This window comes from Nycticebus coucang, chromosome 19 (genome assembly GCF_027406575.1).
Source record: "Nycticebus coucang isolate mNycCou1 chromosome 19, mNycCou1.pri, whole genome shotgun sequence".
Classification (NCBI taxonomy): domain Eukaryota; kingdom Metazoa; phylum Chordata; class Mammalia; order Primates; family Lorisidae; genus Nycticebus; species Nycticebus coucang.
The window spans coordinates 54,321,503-54,343,570 of NC_069798.1; the positions used below are offsets into that span (position 1 = coordinate 54,321,503).

Here is a 22,068-nt window from a genome sequence, read left to right on the forward strand (position 1 = left end):
GTGTTTGCTGCCCTAGTCAGCTGTGAGAGGTCCCCGCTGGGGCCACTCCTCCTGATGGAAAAGCAGCAGCTGGGAAGGTGCCGTTTCAGGCTCTTGCTGTCTTTAAAAAAAAAGAAAGAAAGAAATGAGAGCGAGAGGGGGGAAACTCCAGTAAGTCCACAAGCTGGCATTGGAGGGGGAGAGCGCGGTCATGTGGCTCAGGCCACCCTACCCTCTGTCACAGTGCGGACGAGAGCTTTATGCTCTTATCCAATCATGCCTGGAATGCCGCTTGCCACTTGGGTTATTTCTGCTATCTGTCGCTCTTGGTGCCGCAGTGCTAACGGTTTGGCAGATGGGACAATTTTTCCTGGAGTTTGTGCCTTTGGTTTTTGACTTCTGGCAGTGCCGGGCCTGTCGCCGCTCGCTCTCACCCTTCTGGCCCCCCTGGTCACCATGGCCCATCGGCTTCGGTTTCATTTTGGCTCCGGTCGCAGCAACACAGCCCCCGAATCAGAGATCCTGGACCAGGAGAGAGAAGAGGACTTTTTCATGGCATTCCACACCCTGCCGCGGAGGAGCAGCCCGCACCCTTTCACTCAGAACGGGGAGGACAGCGGCGGCCTGCAGGGCGGCGTGGGCGCCCTCAAGCGCAGCTCGTCCATGTTCATCCCGCAGCTCCTGAGCAGCCTCGACGCCCGCCCCACCCGCAGCTCCTCGGTGCAGATCTCCCTGCAGCGCAAGGCCTCGGACGGGGCCACGGACGGGTGCGGGCCGCCCGAGAGCCCGGACGGCGCGCCTCCGTGTGCCGCAGCCGACCCCGGGGACCAGGCCACCGCCACAGGCAGAGCCGCACTGCAGAGCGGCCCGCGGGAGCCTTCGCCCAGGGACACCCCCGGGAGCCCCCCTGCCGGGGCAGCCCGCAACCCCGGGCTCCAGGCCAACGGCACGTGCGGCCGCCGCGTGCGGGGCCCGGGCCCGTGGGACGGCTCCGAGGAGGCCAGGCCGGGGCTGCGCGTCCAGCACCGCGCCTCCAGCGCTGATGTGCGCCAGGTGAGGCTGCTGCCCTTCGGCCCCGACGGGCAGGCCGGCCCCGCCGCGCCTGAGCCCCGGCGCTGGTCGCTGCAGCACGTTCCAGATGCTTCTGGAAGCTCCGGGAAGCGCTGCTTTGTCTTCCAGCTGCAGCAGCCCCAACAGGGCGCTCCGGGGCTGGGCAGCGACCTCAACTTTGGCTTCACTGGCACGAAGGGTGACAGGTTGGTGAGGTATCCCCGCATTCGGCTTGAGAGGAGCACCTCCTACCCGACCCAGCCCCGAACTGAGCGAGCGAGCCCCACGGAAGACCTAGGACCCCCCGAGACGCTGCCTCGGGCCGGCAGGGTGGTCCCCGAAATCCGCAGGACGAATTCCGTGGAGAGAACTCCGCAGGGTCCAGGCTGCACGTTTAAGATCAGGCAAGATCAAAACGTGGGCCAGCAGCATTTCAGAATTCTGGTAACTCGGGGCCCGGAGGAAGCTCCCCAGAAACCCAAGGACGAGGATGCCGACAGCCCCGCTTCTGCGGGAGCCAACACCCCGGTGAGTGGGCAGCGTGTTTATCGTGTGAGAAAGGACTGATTTCAACCCAGAAAGCTTAGGCTGCAGCTCGATTAAAACAAGCTTCACCCGGTGATCTGGGGGATTTCCCTGCTTCAGGCCAGTGGAGCTTATTGTTTGGTTGCGTTATGGGACGACTTGTGGTCCAGCTTTTGGTAGAAGGCCACGAAACTAGTTAGTTAGCTCCGAAAATGTCTTTTGTTTAGGTTCTTAGAGTCAAGAGCTTTGTTTATATGGGAAATCCAAGCAAAACACACACCTCCTCCCTTTTTTTTTATGTCCTTCTGAATAAAAGAATTTAAAAAATGTATTGCTTTAATGTGCCAGAAACCAAGTCAGTGCCACAGCCTGTTGATGTTGGAAATGCATTAAAAAGCTGCCTGCAAATACAGCCCGTGGCAGCACTTTCCTTTAAAAACAATGGGCGGCGCCTGTGGCTCAGTGAGTAGGGCGCCAGCCCCATATGCCGAGGGTGGTTGGTTCAAACCCGGCCCCGGCCAAACTGCAACAAAAAAATAGCCGGACGTTGTGGCGGGTGCCTGTAAGTCCCAGTTGCTCGGGAGGCTGAGGCAAGAGAATCCTGTAAGCCCAAGAGTTAGAGGTTGCTGTGAGCCGTGTGACACCACGGCACTCTACCGAGGGCGGTACAGTGAGACTCTGTCTCTACAAAAAAAAAAAAACAATCAGTTCTGATAAAGGCGACGCTATTGCAAAGGATTTGAATTTAGTTTCTTAATAATTAAAATACTTGTATGTAAAGTTTGATTCATTCTTCATGACCCTTTTGCTGCAGGGACCAGTCCTCATTATGTAATTTGCCTTTGTATTTTGTTCCATTAAGCGATACTGAACAAGAGTAGTTGTCACTTGTGGGACAGTAAGGTATGTGTTTTTGAAACAGATTGGCTTATGAACCAAGGCTGTGGGGACTGTTAGTGGTCAGATGGTGTGGGGTGCAATTTAACACTGCCCACTTGAGTGTCTAAGCCAGGGATGCTGTATATAGAATAGTAAGTGTTCTGTCTCCAGCTGTGGAAATAGACATCTTAGCACAGATTCCAGCTCTTGCTGCTCCTGTATTCTTGAGCACGCTCTTCCAGTGGAATGGGGTACAGGAAGACAGCTGCAGGCTCCACCATGCATTTGATGACTCTGCAGCTTTCATAGTTTAGAGTGGGATGAAAATTTAATCAGTTAGGTTTTTTTGTGTGTGTGTGTGTTTTTTTTTTTTTACTGGTAATCACTAGCCATTGAGTGTTTTCTTAAAAGAGCAAGTACCTTATATTTTGCATTGGATATTTTCCTCCCTCCCACCCCCGAATCTCATGTGATTACCAGTTTAAGGATATGATAATGAAGTATCTATGGGACCTTTTGCCTAGATTCACTTGCAAATGGTGACTTTGAAAGTGAGTGGCTGAATACTACTGTAGAATTGTATTTTTATTGCTTGGTGTTCAGAAATATCAGACAGCATTCAAATAAACTATTTCATTGTTCTGTCGTGGGCTTTCACCATTTTGAAAGTATTATCAGGTGCCAAATGCAAATGTGATTTTCTTCTTTTTTCTTTCATATGTCCTTTATTACCTCAAACTCTCTTATTAAGAAATGGGTAAGCACTTTGTTTTGATCTGACCCCATACTAATTGTACAAAGGTACAAATTTTCATATAGTTTTGTTACTATCATCATATGTAACCCTGCTCTAAGAAATTGCCATCATGACAGTTGTAAGCTTTTCTTCGGCAGCACAATTTCATGCTGAACTAGGACTGCCTATCACAGGAGGATTGACAAAAATGTATTTCCTGAAGTTTTGATGAAACTATTCAGTTACATTACCAGACGTTAAAATCATTTTGCAATTCAGATGTAGAGGGGAAAATGGATTTATATAATCAGAATCTCCTTAGGTTTGAAATTTCTAATGTAATTAGCAAGCAAATAGTATATACTTAAAAATGACCGGCACCTTACAAAGTCTGTTGTAACTTGCAAGGACTACGGAGTAGAAAACAAATTCCTACAAATTTGGAAATACAAATTCTGGCACAAAGACCTTTTCTTGGCAAGTAAGTTCCATCTAGTGATAGTATTTTGTGTTTTCATATGTTTGTATTTTTATATACATACATAAATTAGTACATGGTTAGTAGGCAGGTTTTCTTTTAAGCAAAAGCTTTTTTTTTTTTTCCTTTAAAAAAACAAAACTAAAACTGGTCTATAACAAAACCGTCTGCTCCATTCAGTGACTTTGTGTGCGTTTCATATGGACAGGGTGTTAAGTGTAGGCAGCAGCTGCCATGGCCTTATTTATCTTGAAGGAAAACATTCACTTAGGCAGCTACAGTCTGGTTGCCACCAAGTTTTTTTGGCGTTTCAAATATCTGCTGCTTTGGTCAGAAGGGCTTTGGATATTTTTTAAGTTTACATGAAGAATTTGCACAGTCGATTACAGTTTGGTGTTTGAATGTTACAGAAAATCTTGATAGGGAATACCACGCAGGATTCCTGTGACAGATGTGCTCGTATTTCATTAGCTATGCCTGAGACCTTAAATACAAGGTTAAGCTGTTGAGTACTTTTATATGTGCCTCCTAAACATCCTGCCGTGACTAAATCTAAAATGTAACATGACTCCAAAAAAACGTTAAACAGCTAAATTCTTAGAAAAAATACAGGGGAGCCCCTTGTGATTGATGGCAGATTTCCTACCTGGTCTGTCAGCATCAATAAAGGAGAATTAGTGCTTATAATCAGTTAAGAAAGTATTTCAGAAATCTTCGAACTTATCACTTCAGTCTGTGTCTTTATTAGTAATTTAAAGTGAGCCATTTTCTTAAATTGGTTTTTGGGTTATTTGGTTTGGTTGAGCTTCTTAACTGCGTTAGAATTTCTCAGAGGAAGTTGGGCCAACATTTATATACCAGCATTTGTGCCCCCCTTCGAACACCGTTTTGTGCATATTAACTGGTATACTCTGTGTTGCACAAGGTTGATGAGCCAGTTTTCTAATCCCATTAATGTAATGAAGCGTTTAAGGTCTGCTGTGTATGTAACATTACACTAGCTGCTTGGAAAGTTTCAGGGACTATCTCACTTTCTTGCTGACACAGAGTTTGTAAAGTAAACAGAGGGAGAAGAGCCCACAGGGAACAAAAACAAGAATTCTAACACCTACTACTAAAGGGAAAAGAATATTTCCTTCTTGACTTCCACCCCTGGGCTCTGTGAACTTTTTTCTGTGTTCTCTCAGCGGACATACACGTCACAGAAGTAGTGTGGTAACCTTTTATAATAAAAAAAAACTGAGTTCATGGAACAATAGGATATTCAAATTATATTCATTTGGAGAAATTTTTATTCGCTTTCACAGAAAATGTTTTTAATATATAGAAAATTTTTCTCAGTATTTGTTGCTGTCTCTTTTTTACCCTAAAAAAATAACTCCAGAGGGAAGGGGATTGGTGGGATTACACCAGCGGTGCATCTTACAAGGGTATATGTGAAACTTGGTAAACGGTCTGTGAAGCTAGTAAATGATGCCCCATGAATATATCAATGTACACAAATGTACACAGCTATGATTTAATTAAAAAAATAAATATAAAAAAATAAATAAAAATAAAAAATAACTCGATGAATATCAAATGTGTTAACTACCCCTTTTGTTTGAAAACAAAGCATAGCAAAAGGTAAGAAAAAGAAGAAGTGTTTTTTTCATGGGTTTAGGTTCTGATTGTAATCCATAAATTTTTTTTCTCTTGGTTATAGTTCATCTCTCTTACTGTGGTCACATGTGAGCGTAACCTAATGTTATATGACTTAAAATTTCAGCTATTTCCAGGGATGTTTTAAAAAGTTGTATAGACAGCGCACAGGGTGGACTTGTAAATCATTGGCAGCTCACATGTCTGTGGCAGTTCACAATTTGAAGAAGGCTTCCATTTACGTCCTTGTGTGACGGCGTCATCTCCCTTGGCCTTCCTAACTATTGTTTGAAATAGCATCATTTCAGCATTTGAGGTGAAGGCGCATAACATTGTCGTTACCGTGTGTTAACTTCACGCGTGTACATGGTACAATGAGAATGCATACGTGTATGTATATATAATGAGAATGTATGTATATATATAACATATAAATAAATAAAATGTCCTTGTGCAGTTAAAAAGCATGTGTTAAGCCACAAAGCAATTTAATGCTTTTGCGATGAGACGTTTTTGCTGAAAGTTTAGAGATGGTAACTCCATTTGTTGCTTTGAAGACCTGGCGTGAGAGACGGAAGGCAACTTTCGGGACCTGAAGAGCCAGCCTAGCACTTTACTGGCTTTGATTCCTGGAGTAGTTAGACTCCCTCTCTAAGCCTCTTCCCTCATCAGTAAAAATGAGGATAAAAATGTCCAGCACAAATGTTCAGAGGTAGGTTTAAATTAGGTGACATCCGTGGACAGACCTGCTTTGTGAACCGAATGTCTATGATATTTGTCTTTCCCCTGGAGGCTAATTAGGTTAACTGGTCATTTTTTTGATCAGCATGGCATTTAACACAAGGCCAGCGTGCATTTTATGCCATACCTTGAAATGTTTACTTTAATAGCTAGCTTTCTGCTGTCATTGCATTTTCCCATTTTGTCCCTAACATCAAACAGAGAATTTGAAAAGAATTATTTGTTGGTTAGATGTTGTAGAAAAAGACCTTTAATTATGTTTACTGCGTTGATTGTTGAAACCTTAAAACATTTGGCTGGCATTTTGGACATGTTATATTTTTTACCATGTCATTTCGCTGTAACGTTTCTAGTGGTTACATTTACTTGTATTCCATATAAACTGAGGCTTTTGAGAAGCAATATTGTGTTGTCTGTACAAAATTTTCACATTGTGTGATTTAAAAATCAGATATTTTGGAATATGTGTTAGATACTGCCTTTTAGAGGGTTTTGTAAATATTGCAACTGCTTCTCTTGGCTAAGCCTGGAGGCAAAGTTCCTATCATTGAAATAAATCTCCAAATTTATGTATATTAAGAAATTTGCTATCTCTACGTAGAAGTTCACAGTACCAGAAAAAAATTATTCCATGAAAAAATTATCTTAAGGTGTGATAAGGTTGGATATTTCTATATAGTTGATGGTTTCTGTATACTCGATGGATGTTTCTAATCTAAATGGTAATACTACTTTTGCAACTTGCAATTATCAAGCAAATTTTTTAATAATAATTAACTGTATATCATTACAGTTGAGATATATTAGTTATCCTAAATACAATTACCTTTCTGATTCTTAATTATACTACCAAGACATTTGAAATAATGGGGAAAGGCAAGAAATTCATAGTATTTAAAATGTTTCCATGTATGGATACCAAAATTTATGTCTAAATTTCTTTTGTAAACACGAAAAAAAGCATGGGAAACCCAGTGCAGAATTAGCTAGTGATTATTCAGTTTATTATCCTGTCTGTAGTTTCCTTAATTTACACCAAGCAGCATAGTAGTTCGTATCCTGCATGAGAGAGGGCACCAAAACAGTCCACCTGCTGTGTATGCCCTACTCCTCTGAATTTAAAAAAAAAAAAAAATTTTTTTTTTCTTTTAAGAGATGGAGTTTCACTCCATCGCCCTCTGTAGAGTGCTGTCATGTCACAGCTCACAGCAACCTCCAGCTCTTGGGCTTAGGCGATTCTCTTACCTCAGCCTCCCAGTAGCTGGAACTATAAGGCACCCACCACAACGCCTGGCTATGAGTTAAAAAAATTTTTTTTAATTTGTATACATTTTATTTTGCTTTTATTTGGTAAAGTCAAAGACTTGTATGCACCTTTGATTTTTTTTTTTTTAGTTAAAAATTTTTAAAAGCCAAAAGGAGAGTTGCAAATATTGGCAATGTAGGTATTCAAAATGGTTGTGCAATTCTGGGCAACTGGAGATTATTGAAAGATTTTTATAAATCTTTAATCAGTGTACATATGAATGCATAATGTTCTCGCTGGAGTTAGTTTCCCTCTTGAATCTCTAGATTACTCTACTGTGGTTGGGCAGGCTAGGATACAGAGCAGGATACATGAGCAAGGGAGACAGGTGGCCTGATGTGAGTGGGCTGGAACCTAAGTCCCCGATGTCCTGGCTGGTTCTGTGCTCTGTCCCGAACGGACACCCTCCTGGTCTCTAGGCATCACCACATTTTGACAGGAAGTTGAGTTTTCAGGATGGAGGATGGAGTAGATTGAATTTCAAGACGCCTTCTTTTTATACCCTGATCATTTTAGAACCACTGAGTGTCCTGACACTGTTGTGGAAAGTACTTAAATCTCCTTGTGAAGGAAATAAAATGAAAGTAGCTGAATTGAGCTGGTAGGAGGGGCCTTGCTTGCTCAGGCTTGGCCATGGTTGCTACACTTTGATATTCAAATACTTTGTATCCATTCTTTGATGTGCCTGCCCAACCTACCTACAAACCCTACACCTTGCTGTGTTATCTTAATGTTAAGTATTATGCCATGTACTCAGGAAGCTGAACAGAGATTTCTTCAGGTAGCAAGAGACCGGAATTTCTCCATGCAAGTCTGCCTTTCAACAGGTTCCTGGAGTTTATACACCCTTTTGTATAAAAGCTCACAGCAGTGAGTCAAGTGGCTTTTACTTCCCCATCTAAAAACTTTGAGAAATCTGCTTTCAACCCACAGCATCTCACTTATTTCTTTCTTTGGGCGTCTGAGATGGGCTGAGGATGTTACGAGACGTGTGAAGTAATTGGTGGTTCCAATAGATTCCCATAGATTACAGTTTCTTTTTCTTCCTATAGGTCAATCAAGAACAGGTAAACTTTTAAAATATATTTAATGGCATTGCCACTTTAAAGCTTCATGATGAATAAATCATATTTCTTGAGTTTTCCTCATATTCTTTTAAAATACGTTACTAGGTATTTATTTCATGGGGGAGGGATTGTTTTGGTCCAAATATTAAAAATCTAGTTGAATAGAAAACTTCAGGTAGAACAGAAATATTGAAATGTGTATATTAATCTCCAGTCAAACAATCTAGCACTTTTTCAAATCCTGGAGTTGTTTGGGCTAAAAGTTAACATGCAGAGCTAACATCTCTTTCTGACTTTCCAAAGGAATTAGCCCCAGTTGAACAGCGTAAGCTAACAGCACAGCACAGGGCTCTTTTGTATTTTGTCTTCCCGGTGAGTTAGGAGGCACAAGCAAAGTGTCTGTTTAATGGCGTCTTACTGATTAGACTTTCCACTTGAAAAAAGGAGATACTAAGTTGTAATATAACTTTAAATGTTTTAATTTTGTTTTAACATTTAAGTCGATTTAAACCTCTTGACTGTACAGCAGTGGTTCTCAACCTTCTTAATGTCACAACGTATTTTCATTGTTAAAAAGGGGTCATGAGGGCGGTGCCTGTGGCTCAGTCGGTAGGGCGCCGGCCCCGTATACCGAGGGTGGCGAGTTCAAACCCGGCCCCGGCTGAACTGCAAACCAAAAAATAGCTGGGCGTTGTGGTGGGCGCCTGTAGTCCCAGCTACTCGGGAGGCTGAGGCAAGAGAATCGCTTAAGCCCAGGAGTTGGAGGTTGCTGTGAGCTGTGTGATGCCACGGCACTCTACTGAGGATGATAAAGTGAGACTCTGTGTCTACAAAAAAAAAAAAAAAGGGGGTCACGAACCGCTGCAGTAGAGGTTTTGCTTTTTAAAAATCCTGAGATAGTGTTACACACATTACCATGCCTTTAAAAACTCCTGAAACAGTGTTATACACTTCAGAATTCTCAGTGGGTGCAGAAGGCAAGGCCACAGTACTGTGAGGACTTGGTGTGCCGGTGGCCTGCTTGTCCCCTCGGTTGAAGTTGTATTAGCAAGCGACCCTCCTGCAGTCTGCAGCGCTGTGTTATGCTCCTCCGGCGAGTACGCAGTGATCATTTTTTAATTTTAAATTCATAGACTTACAGAGCTGTGAAAATTATGTAGGCCAGTTCCTTTCATTTTAAAAATGAGGAAACAGCTTTACTTTATAAGTATTGATAATAATAGTGGTACACGTTTGTAGGGTACATGTGATATTTTGAGACATGAATACATACTATGTGTTACAGTCAAATCAGGGTAATTCGGAATCCATCCCCTCAAGCACGTATCATTTCTTTGTGTTGGGAATATTGCAGATCTTGTATATATTTTTTGAAATAGAATAAATTTTAACTCTAGTTGCCCCGTTGTGCTATCAAATACTGGAACTTAACTCCTTCTAACTGTAGTTCTGTTCCCATTAATCAAACCTGAGAGATTCTTTTGCAGTGATATTCTTTTTATCTCTCAAGTGTGAAATTATTTTTGAATAACTACTGCTTCTGAAGGGCTGTTTTTCTTGATGTTGGAAATAGAGACATTTTGGGGAGCGTGGTTTCTAGAGCTTTCACTTCTGCACACAGACTAAACAGCTGAGGTGAGGCCTATCCAGCAGAGCCTTTATACCTGATAGCAGGGACCAAGCAAGGGCAGATGCCCAGCAAAGGCAGCAGGTGACAGATTGCTTACGCACAGGCTGTGAGGGACAGGAGTGACGTCACAGAGGGGCAAGACTGCAACTGAATCCGGAAAGATGATCAGATTTGTATCAGTGGCTTTGGGGGTCGGGGGTCATCAGAAGAATGACTGAGGAAGTGACCACTGGGATGCAGTGACCATATTTGCCCAGAAATTGCCCTGTTGATGATTAGCAAAGTTTCAACAAATTGTTTGTTGTTTTTTTTTAATGTGAAATGTCACTGAAGAAATTTTGGGTGTGGTTTTCATCATAAAACCATCCTCTTTTCCAACAAATATAGAATTGAATAAATTCCTTCCTGGCCAGCCAGCCAGCCTTCCACACCCCTGTTCTGGGGCACCTGCCTGGGCCAGGCTCAGGACAGAGAAATAGACACAGTTCCTGCCTTTGAATGGTGGTAGCCGAGACCTGGGAAAGAAAGATGACTGTCACTTTCATTATATTATCACGTTGTAGGCTCATAAGTCAGAGGATGAGTAAGCTTTCTTTATGGTGCTTGACATTATTAGCTGTTTATATATACAGTGGAGAATTTATCCTGAAGAACTATCGAAATTAATATTCTTTACACTGTTCTGCATTTCTTTTTGTTTGAAATGATAATGAAAATGCCGATTCTTTCCATTATGGTATGGGTGGAATTATATTAATTCTGTAAGTCTATCCACTTAAATATCGTATACATCTAGATTTAACAAAAAATAAGGAAATACAACCTACATTTACACCATTCATATATATTGTATTCAACCAAGTGCAGATATAATTATCAGGAAAAAATTCATAACATTGGTTCTACTACCTAAACCAAGCTCTAAATTAAGATGGAGATAATTTCATATAAAATGTTTCACATCATGGAATAAAAAGCGGTTAAAATTGAGCATCGTATTTGCAAAGGATGCTAAATTCCTAACTTTGGAAGGAGAAAAGGAAATCAGAAAAGTTGAACAGACTCAGCCATATAAAACTATTTAATTTCTGAACCATGAATAAAATAAAATGAGGAAAACAACAGATGTTTTTCTTAGTGATTAATGGGAGTTTTTCATATAATATATCTTCTCAGTGTCTGTAATTACGTATTTTGGCTGATGGATTCATGTCTATGTAGTAAAAATTCTAGTAAATACTAGAGCAACACTGAGGGTTTCTCACCCTCCTGACTGTCCCAGTGCTGTGTTGGGAAGTGAATGTGTGTAGGTGAGTCACACAAAGGGAGTAAAATTAGAGACAAAACCGTCCAACTCCCAAGTTTCTTCACCATACATTTGCATTATAAAAATACGAAACAACTCACAGTGCATAAAATTGGACACTTTGTGGTTAAAAAATAGTATACCCAAATTGCTGGTGGTTGTATTCGTAGATTGGATGTTGGGGTCATTTTTAAACATGTGAGTATTAAATTTTTAAACATGAGAAGGCCAATTATATATGCCAAAATTCTTATGTTTGAAAATGTTAGAGTTAATTCAGATGAAATTCAAATAGAAGCAGAAGCTTTTAAAAAAGATTTTTATTCTCTGTTTTTAAAGTAAAAGATCTTTTTAAATAAAAAGGTTTTTATTCTCTTGCTTTTCATAAAGTTACGAAGAACACTGATGGAAAGAAATCTTTTCAAGATTACTGGCTACTATTAAAATAATTTGGTGTACAGTTATGTCCGGATCTAAGCCATTAAGCCTTTTGAAAAATGAATGCTTTTAATCTTTTCTTCAATGTATTTGTCAACCAGTATTTTAAACTTTAAAATTTTAATTTCAGCCAATATATATCTAGATTAGGTCAGTTAGTAAATTTACGTTATCATTATTTTTTGCTTATGAGAACTCTAGGGAGACTGTGCTTTCTGAAGTTAACATAATTTAAGTACTTCAGAATGTACCAATTGTAATTGTTAGGTATTAATCTCCTGCGTTCAGATTGACACTTCATTTGCGGATTAATTTATAATCTACAGAAAATTATTCACATTTTAAAACCAAGTACTTAAAAACCCTATTACACTTTACATAAAGACACGTTACCTTAAGGAGTAATGCTAGAATCTCTCACAAAACTATAACAAGGAACAAGTCCCAAAGAACTTGAGACTTCCATTTCTAGCAGGACCACTGAACGAGTGTTTGCTTTCTCTTGGCAGAGAGGTGTTTTACTTTATAAGAACATTTTCAACCTGTGAAGAATACCTACAATTTGGAGGATACAGGATCTGTCCATATCCTTAAGGAGCTATTTCTTTTACTTCAGAAAGAGGAATTGCACACAAATGAGAGATAATTATTGAGTTATATGTAACATAAGCATGGCCCATTTCCTTTAATGGTTTACTATTCTCAGAGAACTTCTGGTCTAAACAGAAGAACATTGAGAAAAAATTAGTAAACTACACCATTGTCCTAATTGGCAGAACCATTGGTGGCCACAGGCATGATCAGGTATATGTTGACCATGACACCTCAGAAATCTTGCCAAGGTCATTCTAAGAGCGTCTGGAAGCCAAAGGTAGGCATGACTAGTGAACGATACAGTTTATAATATAGAAAGAGACAAAAATATTATCTTGGAGAGTCAGAAGTCCTCAGTTGCTAAATCTAGAAAAACCTTAACCTGAGGGGCGTGGGTTGGAGTCTTTTTAAACCAAGCACTTAGGTTAAATTACTTAAGTAATTAGGAATGTTTTGGAAGAAGGTCGTGTGGAGTTTTTTATGTAGAAAAATATATTCTGCCTTCCAGTGTGTACACACTTGTGCTGTTGCCTTTGTTTTGAAGAAAAGTCCTAATTTGAAAAACTGAGGCAGTGAAGGAAAAATACAATTCTGTACCTAAAGTTTATATCCTGGGCATAGAACAGAGAAAAGCTAGATGGTCTGCGTATTGATGATCTTCACTTTATTGTCTGTTTTGTGGGAGTATTCTAGACAGAGCTGATGTTGAGGGATAAAGCTGTGTGCTTCTGGCTGTGGGAGGCAGCCTTCATACTTAAACCTTATCTAGAACCACCTTTCTCACAGGTGGAACTTCGCTGCTGCTTGAATGAATGAGTGGAGCTCTCCAGGTGGGCTGTCCAGAGACTGATAAGACATCTTGTGATGTCACTACCAGATAAGGTGATCCACATTGATTACTTGAATTCAGTGAGCTCTCCCTGTGTTCCAGGCAAGATTCTAAGTTCTGGGTGAACAAAACAAAACTTCCGCCCTTGTGCACCTTCCATTCTGGTGATAAGGAGACAGATGAAGAGAATTAATGTGTAAAGCTTACTGTGAGATAGATGATCGTGTCTCAGAGAATGGCAGGGAAGTGGGGTATGGAGCGTGGTCCCGGAAGGCCTCCCTGAATGGTGACAAGCAGGCCGTGTGGAGAGCTAGGAGGGGATTCTTCTGGACAGGGAGAAAGCAGTTGCAGAGGTCTTGCGTGCCAAGTGTGCTTGCAGAATAGGAGGCCTTGGGTGTGCTAGGATGGGACAGAGAGTTTGTGAAGAGAGAGCCATCCTGGGGAAGGCAGATTGCACAGGGCTGCCGTGCAGGATGTGGAATTGAAGGGCCACACAAGGGGCTTGAGCACAGGTGTCGTGAGGTCCTGTTTTGTTTTTGCAGATCACACTGTGCAGGATGGAGGGCGAGGCAGGAGCTGGAAGCCTGGCAGGGAGAGGCCCCTGCTGAAGTGGAGTTGCCTTAGAGGGCGGCAGAGCCTGCCCCTCCCATTTATTGCTCCAATACCAGGGATATAACCATGGATTGTCTCGGGGGTTCATCTTCCCCTGAGTACTTAGCCTGTCATTTTCATGTTGCAGTGCCTAGAAAATGTAAGGCTTTTATGCTTCTTAAGGAAGTGTTATTTCAAGATGCTATCTGCTGCCGTGTCATGCCAGGGCGTGGGTGGATATATTTTTGCACTTTTGCACCAGAGAGTCTGCTTCTGATTTGCAGATTGCATTTATTATAAGGCATATTGTCCATTGATGAATACTGTGTGGGCTGTAAAGCAGATACAGAGCTGCTAAAATAGCTCATTTATCCTGCAAGCTTCACCCCCAGAGAGGCAGGGCCTCCAAAGGCCCTTCAGAAGTGTTTTCTGGGTGCAGGGTTTTTGCATCTCTTCCCCTTAGTTTCTGAGGTCATTGTTTTATGCCCCCATGGGCATAAAAATTCTCAAGAGAGAATTTCCCCTTCATCCTCTGAAGGCTTGCTGAAAATACCAACCGGCAAAAGGCAGATTAATAGGAGAAACGGCATGGAAATTAATTAACATGCATATGGGGAAACCACAGAGTGAATATCCTAGGCCTCCCAAGGGGATGCAGAAGCTTATACAGAAGGTACCCCCCAAATCTATACAAATTTTAAGAAAGGAAAAACCTGCATTGAAATTACAATACTCAATATATATACCAATAACATTTATCTGGCATATTGTATCTTGTATCTCATATAAATGCAGATGTCAAATGTGACTTTATTACAATTTTAATAAGTTTTTTTCCTTCCTTAAATGTGTGTGTATTTTGGGGGCTCCCTTCATCTACCCTCACAACGTTACAGAAAGATTGGGGGCCCTCAGAGCATGGCCCAAAACAGGTTGTGGCAAGACAGATTATGAGAGGCGGCCAGAGGGGCCCTGGCTAATACAGGTGGGCTTTTGATGTAGTGGAAACCTCTCAGGTAGCAGCCCTCAGGGCGGGGTTTCTTGCAGACCTTTAAAGATGTCAAGACTCTCGGTTAATCTTTCTTAGATCCCAGCAAAGAAAGGCCTCCTGAGAAAGCCTGGCTGTGTCAGCACAGAATCTCAGCAGATGTGTGTGTCCCCCCACAAAAGACAGCTTTGCCATTTCACCTGGCAGGCCTCTGAACAGCCATCTCAGTATGTGAAAGAAATATATTTTGGGGTGAAATATTTTGGTTTCTTTTCACCCCTTAGTTCAGCAGGTGTTTCCCTGATGGGCTGAGGGCTTAAAGGGTGGGCAGACACAATCTCTGTTCAGGGAGAAGACACAGATGGAGTCAAGGAGAGACTTTTAAGTTGCTGCTGAGGAAGTAGGTAAACTCCTTTGCCTCAGCTTCTGCAAATTTCCCTCATGACATGGATTTAAACAAAGGGAAAAAACAGGCCTGATACCTTGTACTGAAGCCCCACAGTCATCACAAAGTGGCCACTGCCAGTTTGTCCTCAGGTTTCTTTGAGCCGACCGATTAAGGCTTGTGGGGGAGGTTCCGTGCTTGGGGGACAGGGCGTGCTCCTGGGGTTGTTCTTACAGCTTTATGACCATGCAGGGGTCGGGCAGGGTTTGGCATTAAGCAGTTCAGAGCTGCTTTCCGTACCAAGCCTGAACCCTGCAATTCAAGTTCACTAACAGAAACTCACTGGAGATCATCTTTCCTTTTGAGCAGGTTTCTTATTTTGCCTGATATGTTGCAATCTTCTGTTAGTGGCCAGGTGACATCTGTTGGAATGCTGGCATGTGTTGCCAAGCAAAACAGATGCAGGAAGATCTGTCTGACGGGGGGCAGGGTGGAGGAAGAAAGTGGGAGGTGTGGGGTGTGTTGGGGGTTAGAGGCAAAGGGATCGAACAGTATTTATAGAACAGGAATCGAAGATTTGGTAAGTCGTTGCTTTAAAACTCTGGGAAAAGCATTCTAGGTTCTTGCGAGTTATTTTCAAGCCTTTTTCATTTCCCACCCTGCCTTCAGAATGGTGTTTAAAGGGTTCTGGAGGGTAGAAAGGATTGAGTATTAACCTCTGCGCAAGCCACTAGTCATCAGTTTTTATTTTATTTTAATTTAGGGGTATTTCTGCCAGTTAACAAGTTGAACTCTTAGTGGAACAGAAACTATCAAGGATAATGCAGATTAAATAGGAAGAATTGCACTGGTGTCGATTATCCGGCCCGTTAAGGGGATCCATGGCCAGAGTGGATTCATCGGTTGGGGGGAGGTGTGATACTGAGGTAGCAGCCCAGGGATTCTGACAGTCGGGGATGGGAACAATTAAGAGAATAATGCTACTGACAACCTGAATCTGGGTGTAGTTAATAACCCTGCTGTAAATACTCATTTGGGGCGTTTATTTTCACCTGTTCTTCCTTCATCACCCTCCCACTCTTTATCTACCCTGTTTATGTGGTGCCTCCTGCTGGAGGTGGGAGGTGTCGGGTGTCCTTTTACGGCTCAGAGGTCCACACAGAATAGTCTATGGAATAGAATACATTTCTATTCCAAGGAGGTTGTACAATACCTGCGTGCAACAGACTGTTCAGGCTAAATGTTTGCAAAGTATATATAAAAGCTCTTATCTTCCAAAATAGCTTAGAAAGCAAAGGATTAATTTTCTCAGTTTCCAACTGCAAGAATTGAGTGAAAGTGAAATTTCGGTCCTAGCCATGGCAAGACCAGTCCATCCTGTTACGTCTTGTCTGCCACCCCCAGTTTTGTCCAGGTAACTGAAGTGTCTCCCTGCGGTAAATATTAACTGAGCGCATTTTTGTGGCTTTTGAAAATTCCACTACTTGAAAGTGTTGGCCAGTTGTCAAATTTCCATGAATTTTGGAGAAGTAGTAACAAGCTGTTTGTTCCTTACAGTACTTGGAGTAGAATGGTTAAAAATGAAAAGGATTGTAAAGGTTACCTGGGCCCACTTCTCATTTTTTTAAGGAGGAAAGGAAAGTGTGGTAGCTTGTCCAAGGGCACACAGGAAGGTGATAGCCGAGGTTGGACATCAAGTGGCCCGATGCCCAAACCACCGTTCTTCCTGCTACACTCAGCACAGGGGAGTGTTAACTGTAGATAAATCTTGGCCATCTGGAGTCTCCTGCAGATGAACTGCCCATAGATTGGCCAGTGGGTCACACTGTTCTATTGCTGTCTTTCCTACCTTGTTGAACGGAACATTCTAAGCACATCCCAATGATGTTTTGAATCCCCGTCAGCCATGGGTTATCGTGTGATCTAGTCTTTCTTTATGTAACCAAGCATTTATCTAGTACAGTCCTTTCGGGGCCTAATAAGATATATGACAAACTGCTTCTTCATTAAAGTTCTTAAACCACTATGATCTTTAAGATGTTTGCTACTTACCTTTTATTTTTCATTTCTCTTACCACTTACCACTCCTTGTAGCTCACAGGATAGTAGCTCACTTCCCTGTTCTGATTTGCTGTTTTGAATATGCCAAGGCTTAGGTGTTCAGCTAAGCTTGTTGTCATTGTTTACAAAGGAAGAATAAATAGGCTGAGGATGAAGACGTAGGGTAGTTTGTTTGTTTTTGAGTAAAGTGCATGATCGGTTTTTTGTCTTTCTCCCCCATATGTTTCACCCCTGTTCTCTTGGAGCACCTCTGGAATCAGACTTTCCTAAGACTTGGATGTAAGAATCCGGTGGGTTAATATATACCAGCTGTTTAGCATAGTGCCTGGCTCTTATTAACGCTTTATGGATGTTAGCTATTTTTCTCTCTGAACAAGATGATGTTAATTCTTCACAGATGTTTAGGGATTGTGTTTGGATATGCAGCAAATTCAACCATTGAATTTATATCATAAAACATATTTTTAGTTCATCTTATTTTTTATTGCTATCTGGATTATGTCCTTGTCCTTTTAGGGTTAATGGTTTTTCTACTGTACTGATATGGAAGAACTATGAAAAAAAAAATCAATAAAAAGGATTTTATGATTCATTTGACTACCAACTTTTATTTTTATGACCTTAAGTTAAAAGAATTTAGAAGGCTTTGGTGGTTTATTTTCTTCTTCTTCTTTTTGTTTGTTTTTTTTTTTGCAGTTTTGGGTTGGGGCTGGGCTTGAACCCACCACCCCTGGTATATGGGGCTGGCGCCCTACCCCTTGAGCCATAGGCACCACCCTATTTTCTTCTTTTTTAAAGGCCAAACTAAGGTGACTTTTTGGTAATAGCTACCTTTTTTTATGTATTTCTTAAAAAGTTATTTTTGGTTTTTATTAAATGCAACTAGTTTTTATAAATCTAAAAGTTACCCTTTAGCGTGATGTTAGCTAACATTAGGAATTATTTTAAAGAACTCATAGCTAGTAGCCTTTGCTATTAACTTGTAGAGCTTGATAAATTATGATAACCAAATTGAAAATCAAGCTATGGGGTGGATACTAGATCAATAATTTTATCAATGGTTTTGTTATTGCAGATACCAACCGTGTATTTTGCTGAGTAGGATAAAAGCATGAGGAATTGAGTGAATAGTTTACTGATTATCATGTTTGTTTGATGATAATTATATTGAAAGGCATCATTTATTTTTCATTTTATAGGTTTTTATTTTTCAGTTTAAGTTGTTTTCCCAACTTAACACTGAATGTGCTTCTCCCTTATCTAATCTCTGAATTTTGGGAGTCTATTAATAAAGTATGTGTAAAGAATTAATTGCTAATTTTGGATGTGCTTGAAATAAGATTGTCAGCAAATTATTTCAAAACTAGGGCTGCAGCGGGTTATGGATTTGGACATCATTCTTTGTATAAAAGACAAATGGAAAAATTTATGGAAAGTAGAAAACTGTTATTATTTCTGAGATTCCCTACCCACCCCCCACATATTAGGCTTTGTTATACTTTTTTTATTTTTATTTTTATTTTTTTATTGTTGGGGATTCATTGAGGGTACAATAAGCCAGGTTACACTGATTGCAATTGTTAGGTAAAGTCCCTCTTGCAATCATGTCTTGCCCCCATAAAGTGTGATACATAGGCTTTGTTATACTTTTAAGATCGTCAATGTGTTACTAAATAAGATCATGGAAAGTTTTTCTTTCCAGATTTAGTGTGTGTTAAGTTTTCATAATACTAAATTTTATTAGATAGCAGAGACTAGAAACCAGTCTGTACGGATAATAAATTTTCTCACTAAATAATAAACATAAATACTTATTCCCAAACCCCAGTGAGTAGATGATAGCTATTCAGTTGTATTGCTGGGAGGAAATTAATATTATTTAATACGGCCCTCTCCTCTTACAACTAAAAGGAATAATAAATCTAGAAAGGTTGGCGATTTCCACTCTTGCTATAAACATAGAAGTTAGTAAGACAAATCCTTTTGCATGTAGGTAGTGTGCAGAGTTCTGGAGACATGGGTATTAAATAAGACGGACGTGGCCGCTGTCTTTATGGGGCTTACAGGCTTTCTTTTCCCCGGCTTCAGGTAGCTCATTTCATTGCAGTTTCATATCTGCCAAGATTCCTCCGTTTGAATGATAGACATACTGATAAATACCAACATATTTTCACAAATATGTCAAAGGAGGTAAACTGGAAGCTGAGACAGAGGAAATACTGGCGAGGCCTGCGTGAAGAGGGTGATGAGACTTCCATCTCGGGAGCAGCTGTAAGCTGAGGCCTAACACAGAAGGAGCTGGTAGCGGGCAGAGCAGCAAGTGGGAGCAGCTGGTCGCCCAGAGGTCCCGCGCTGGGAAAAGAGGAGCATGTGTCAGGGAACAGAAAGAGATGCTCTGGGTGAGTGAGGGCGACATGGTCCAAGATGAGTTCAAAGAAGAGGAGGGGCACCTAGATCAGTCACCTCGTGGAACCATCTACTCGTCTGATTGTAAATCATATGGCAGCGCCTTGGTACATACGAAACTGGAATGAACTGGGCTCTCTGAAGCCTGAGAAAAGAAGGTTAGCATCTTCATGAAGCATCCATGTTTTCAGAGCAAAGACAAAAGGCTGGTGCCTCCCATTTCTGTCATTGTCACCTCACAAATGCTAGGAGGCCACTTTCTGTTTTAACTTCCAAATTCTGTACCTTGCGCTCTGCCACTGCCAAGATACTCTAGACCAGCGATTCTCAACCTATGGGTCGTGACCCCTTTATAACAATGAAAATACATCCCGCATATCAGATATTTACATTATGATTCATAACAGTAGCAAAAAGTTATGAAGTAGCAACGAAAATAATTTTATGGTTGGCAGTCACCACATGAAGAACTATATTAAAGAGTCATGGCGTTAGGAGGGGTGAGAACCACTGCTGTAGACACAGCACAGGCAGGCAGGTGCCGAGGACTGGAGTTTATGTCTTTACGATCCATCTTCACCATGGCACTGGGGTTGACTCTTGGTTTTTCACTTTCTTTCAATACAAATAATTGTATCTATTATGTAGACGTGTGTGACTGTTGACAGCATCGTATCATAGATAGGGCATAGTGACCATTGGGAAAATGTACTTAGCATCCCCTAAGCCCTGTGAGCTCCAACCTGCAAGGTGCTTTGCTTCAGACCAAAAGATTGTATGACCTTTTGATGTGGAGTGGATTTTAGGTCTGGCCCTAAAACTAAAGATTGAGATTACACCAGCATATCCTTCCTAAATTAAAAAGGGAGAAACTGTGGCAGAGCAAAAATGGCCACAGATTATATATATATACATATATATATATTTTTTTGTAGAGACAGAGTCTCACTTTATGGCCCTCGGTAGAGTGCCGTGGCCTCACACAGCTCACAGCAACCTCCAACTCCTGGGCTTAAGCGATTCTCTTGCCTCAGCCTCCCGAGTAGCTGGGACTACAGGCGCCCGCCACAATGCCTGGCTATTTTTTGGTTGCAGTTTGGCCGGGGCCAGGTTTGAACCCGCCACCCTCAGTATATGGGGCCGGCGCCTTACTGACTGAGCCACAGGCGCCGCCCCACAGATTATATTTTAACGTCCCACCCCCAAGAGACTGAGTTTGTTTCCCCTTCCCTGGAGTCTGGGTTGGCCTTGTGATTGGGGTGAGATGATGCTGTGCTTATTTTATGCCTAGTTTTTAAAAGAACTGGCAGCTTCCACTTCTGGCCTCTTAGAAATGCTTTGAGAACCTAGCTACCATGTAAAGAAGCTGAAGTGGAGCACATAAAAGTCCCAGCTCTCTAGCTGTCCCTGCCAAAGTGTCAGGCAGATGAGTAAAGCCATCTGGGATGTTCTATCCTGTCACCCTCTGAGCACCCTCACAGAAAGGACCACCACCATGTTCAGTCCACACACTCTGGGAAGACTGTAAATGCCTGTTCCTTTATGCCCCAAAGTTGTGGGGTGGTTTGTTAACAACAGATAAACAGAAAGAGCTAGTGTACTTAACATTCAGTCCTGGGAGGTTTAAACTTTGCCTGCTTAGCCGAGCCTGCCCTTGCAGGTAAGCTCTGTAGAGTGTGGGATGGTGGCCTGCTAGGCCAGCTGTTTTCCCGGAAGCTGGAGGAGGCCACGCACAGGATGGGCAGACCAAATAGTTCAGGGATACACTTGGCTCAGACAGCTGAGAAACAGCTGCAGGGGCCCAAGTAAGTCAAAATGGTGGGTGTTTTGTTATCAAGAATAGAATTACTCAACTTGAAGGGAAAAAGATGTGTAGTTTAAGGAAATTCACCATATTTTTGGAAGTTGCTGAAAGAGAAGAGTTAGCCTGGACCTACACCAAGTTCCCTGTTAATTTAATCTGGTTGAATAGGTAGGTGATGATGGACTTCTTCCCAATAAATAATGGCTCAATATTATAGGATGATGATCCTAATTTTCTTACCTCTCAGATGCTACAAATTTCAGGTCAGGTGTTGTGTCCCTGAAGCTATCACCATAGCACTTGGTGCTCAATAAGTGGGCTTAAATTTAGTTCCTATAATAATTCGATTCAGTTAACATCTGATTTAACTGTTTGCTTTAAAGCAGTTATTATGTACAAAATCACAACAAACAGCATGTGTTACACATTATACCTATATACTTTCAATGGACTTTTTTCCATATCTAATGGTTAGCCACTTACATCTTAGACCCCCCCCCCAAAAATTAGAATTTCATATTTCTTGAAGAATTTGGAGAGATACAGAGGCCAGGATGTACATCTTAAGGGTGATGGTGTGTGAAGTCCTCAGGCAGTCTGACCCTGGGTGGTCTTGGAAGGAGGGACAGGCCGG

General features: G+C 41.6%; 1 protein-coding gene across 13 annotated transcripts in view; it reads left to right on the forward strand.

Annotated features, from left to right (window-relative positions):
- NEDD4L (NEDD4 like E3 ubiquitin protein ligase) overlaps nucleotides 1-22,068 on the forward strand; it is a 345,542-nt gene that overhangs the window by 200,119 nt on the left and 123,355 nt on the right. For 4 of the 13 annotated variants that reach the window (XM_053571154.1, XM_053571157.1, XM_053571160.1 and 1 more), the window contains exon 1: nucleotides 85-1,557. The exons of 4 other annotated variants lie outside the window; for them this stretch is intronic. In XM_053571154.1, coding sequence (XP_053427129.1) covers nucleotides 436-1,557 — 1,122 coding nt within the window. In that variant the 5' untranslated portion in view covers nucleotides 85-435. Of the gene's footprint in view, nucleotides 1-81; nucleotides 1,558-22,068 lie in introns of those variants that run through there. 5 more of the 13 variants (XM_053571156.1, XM_053571163.1, XM_053571155.1 and 2 more) reach the window with 4 other exon arrangements.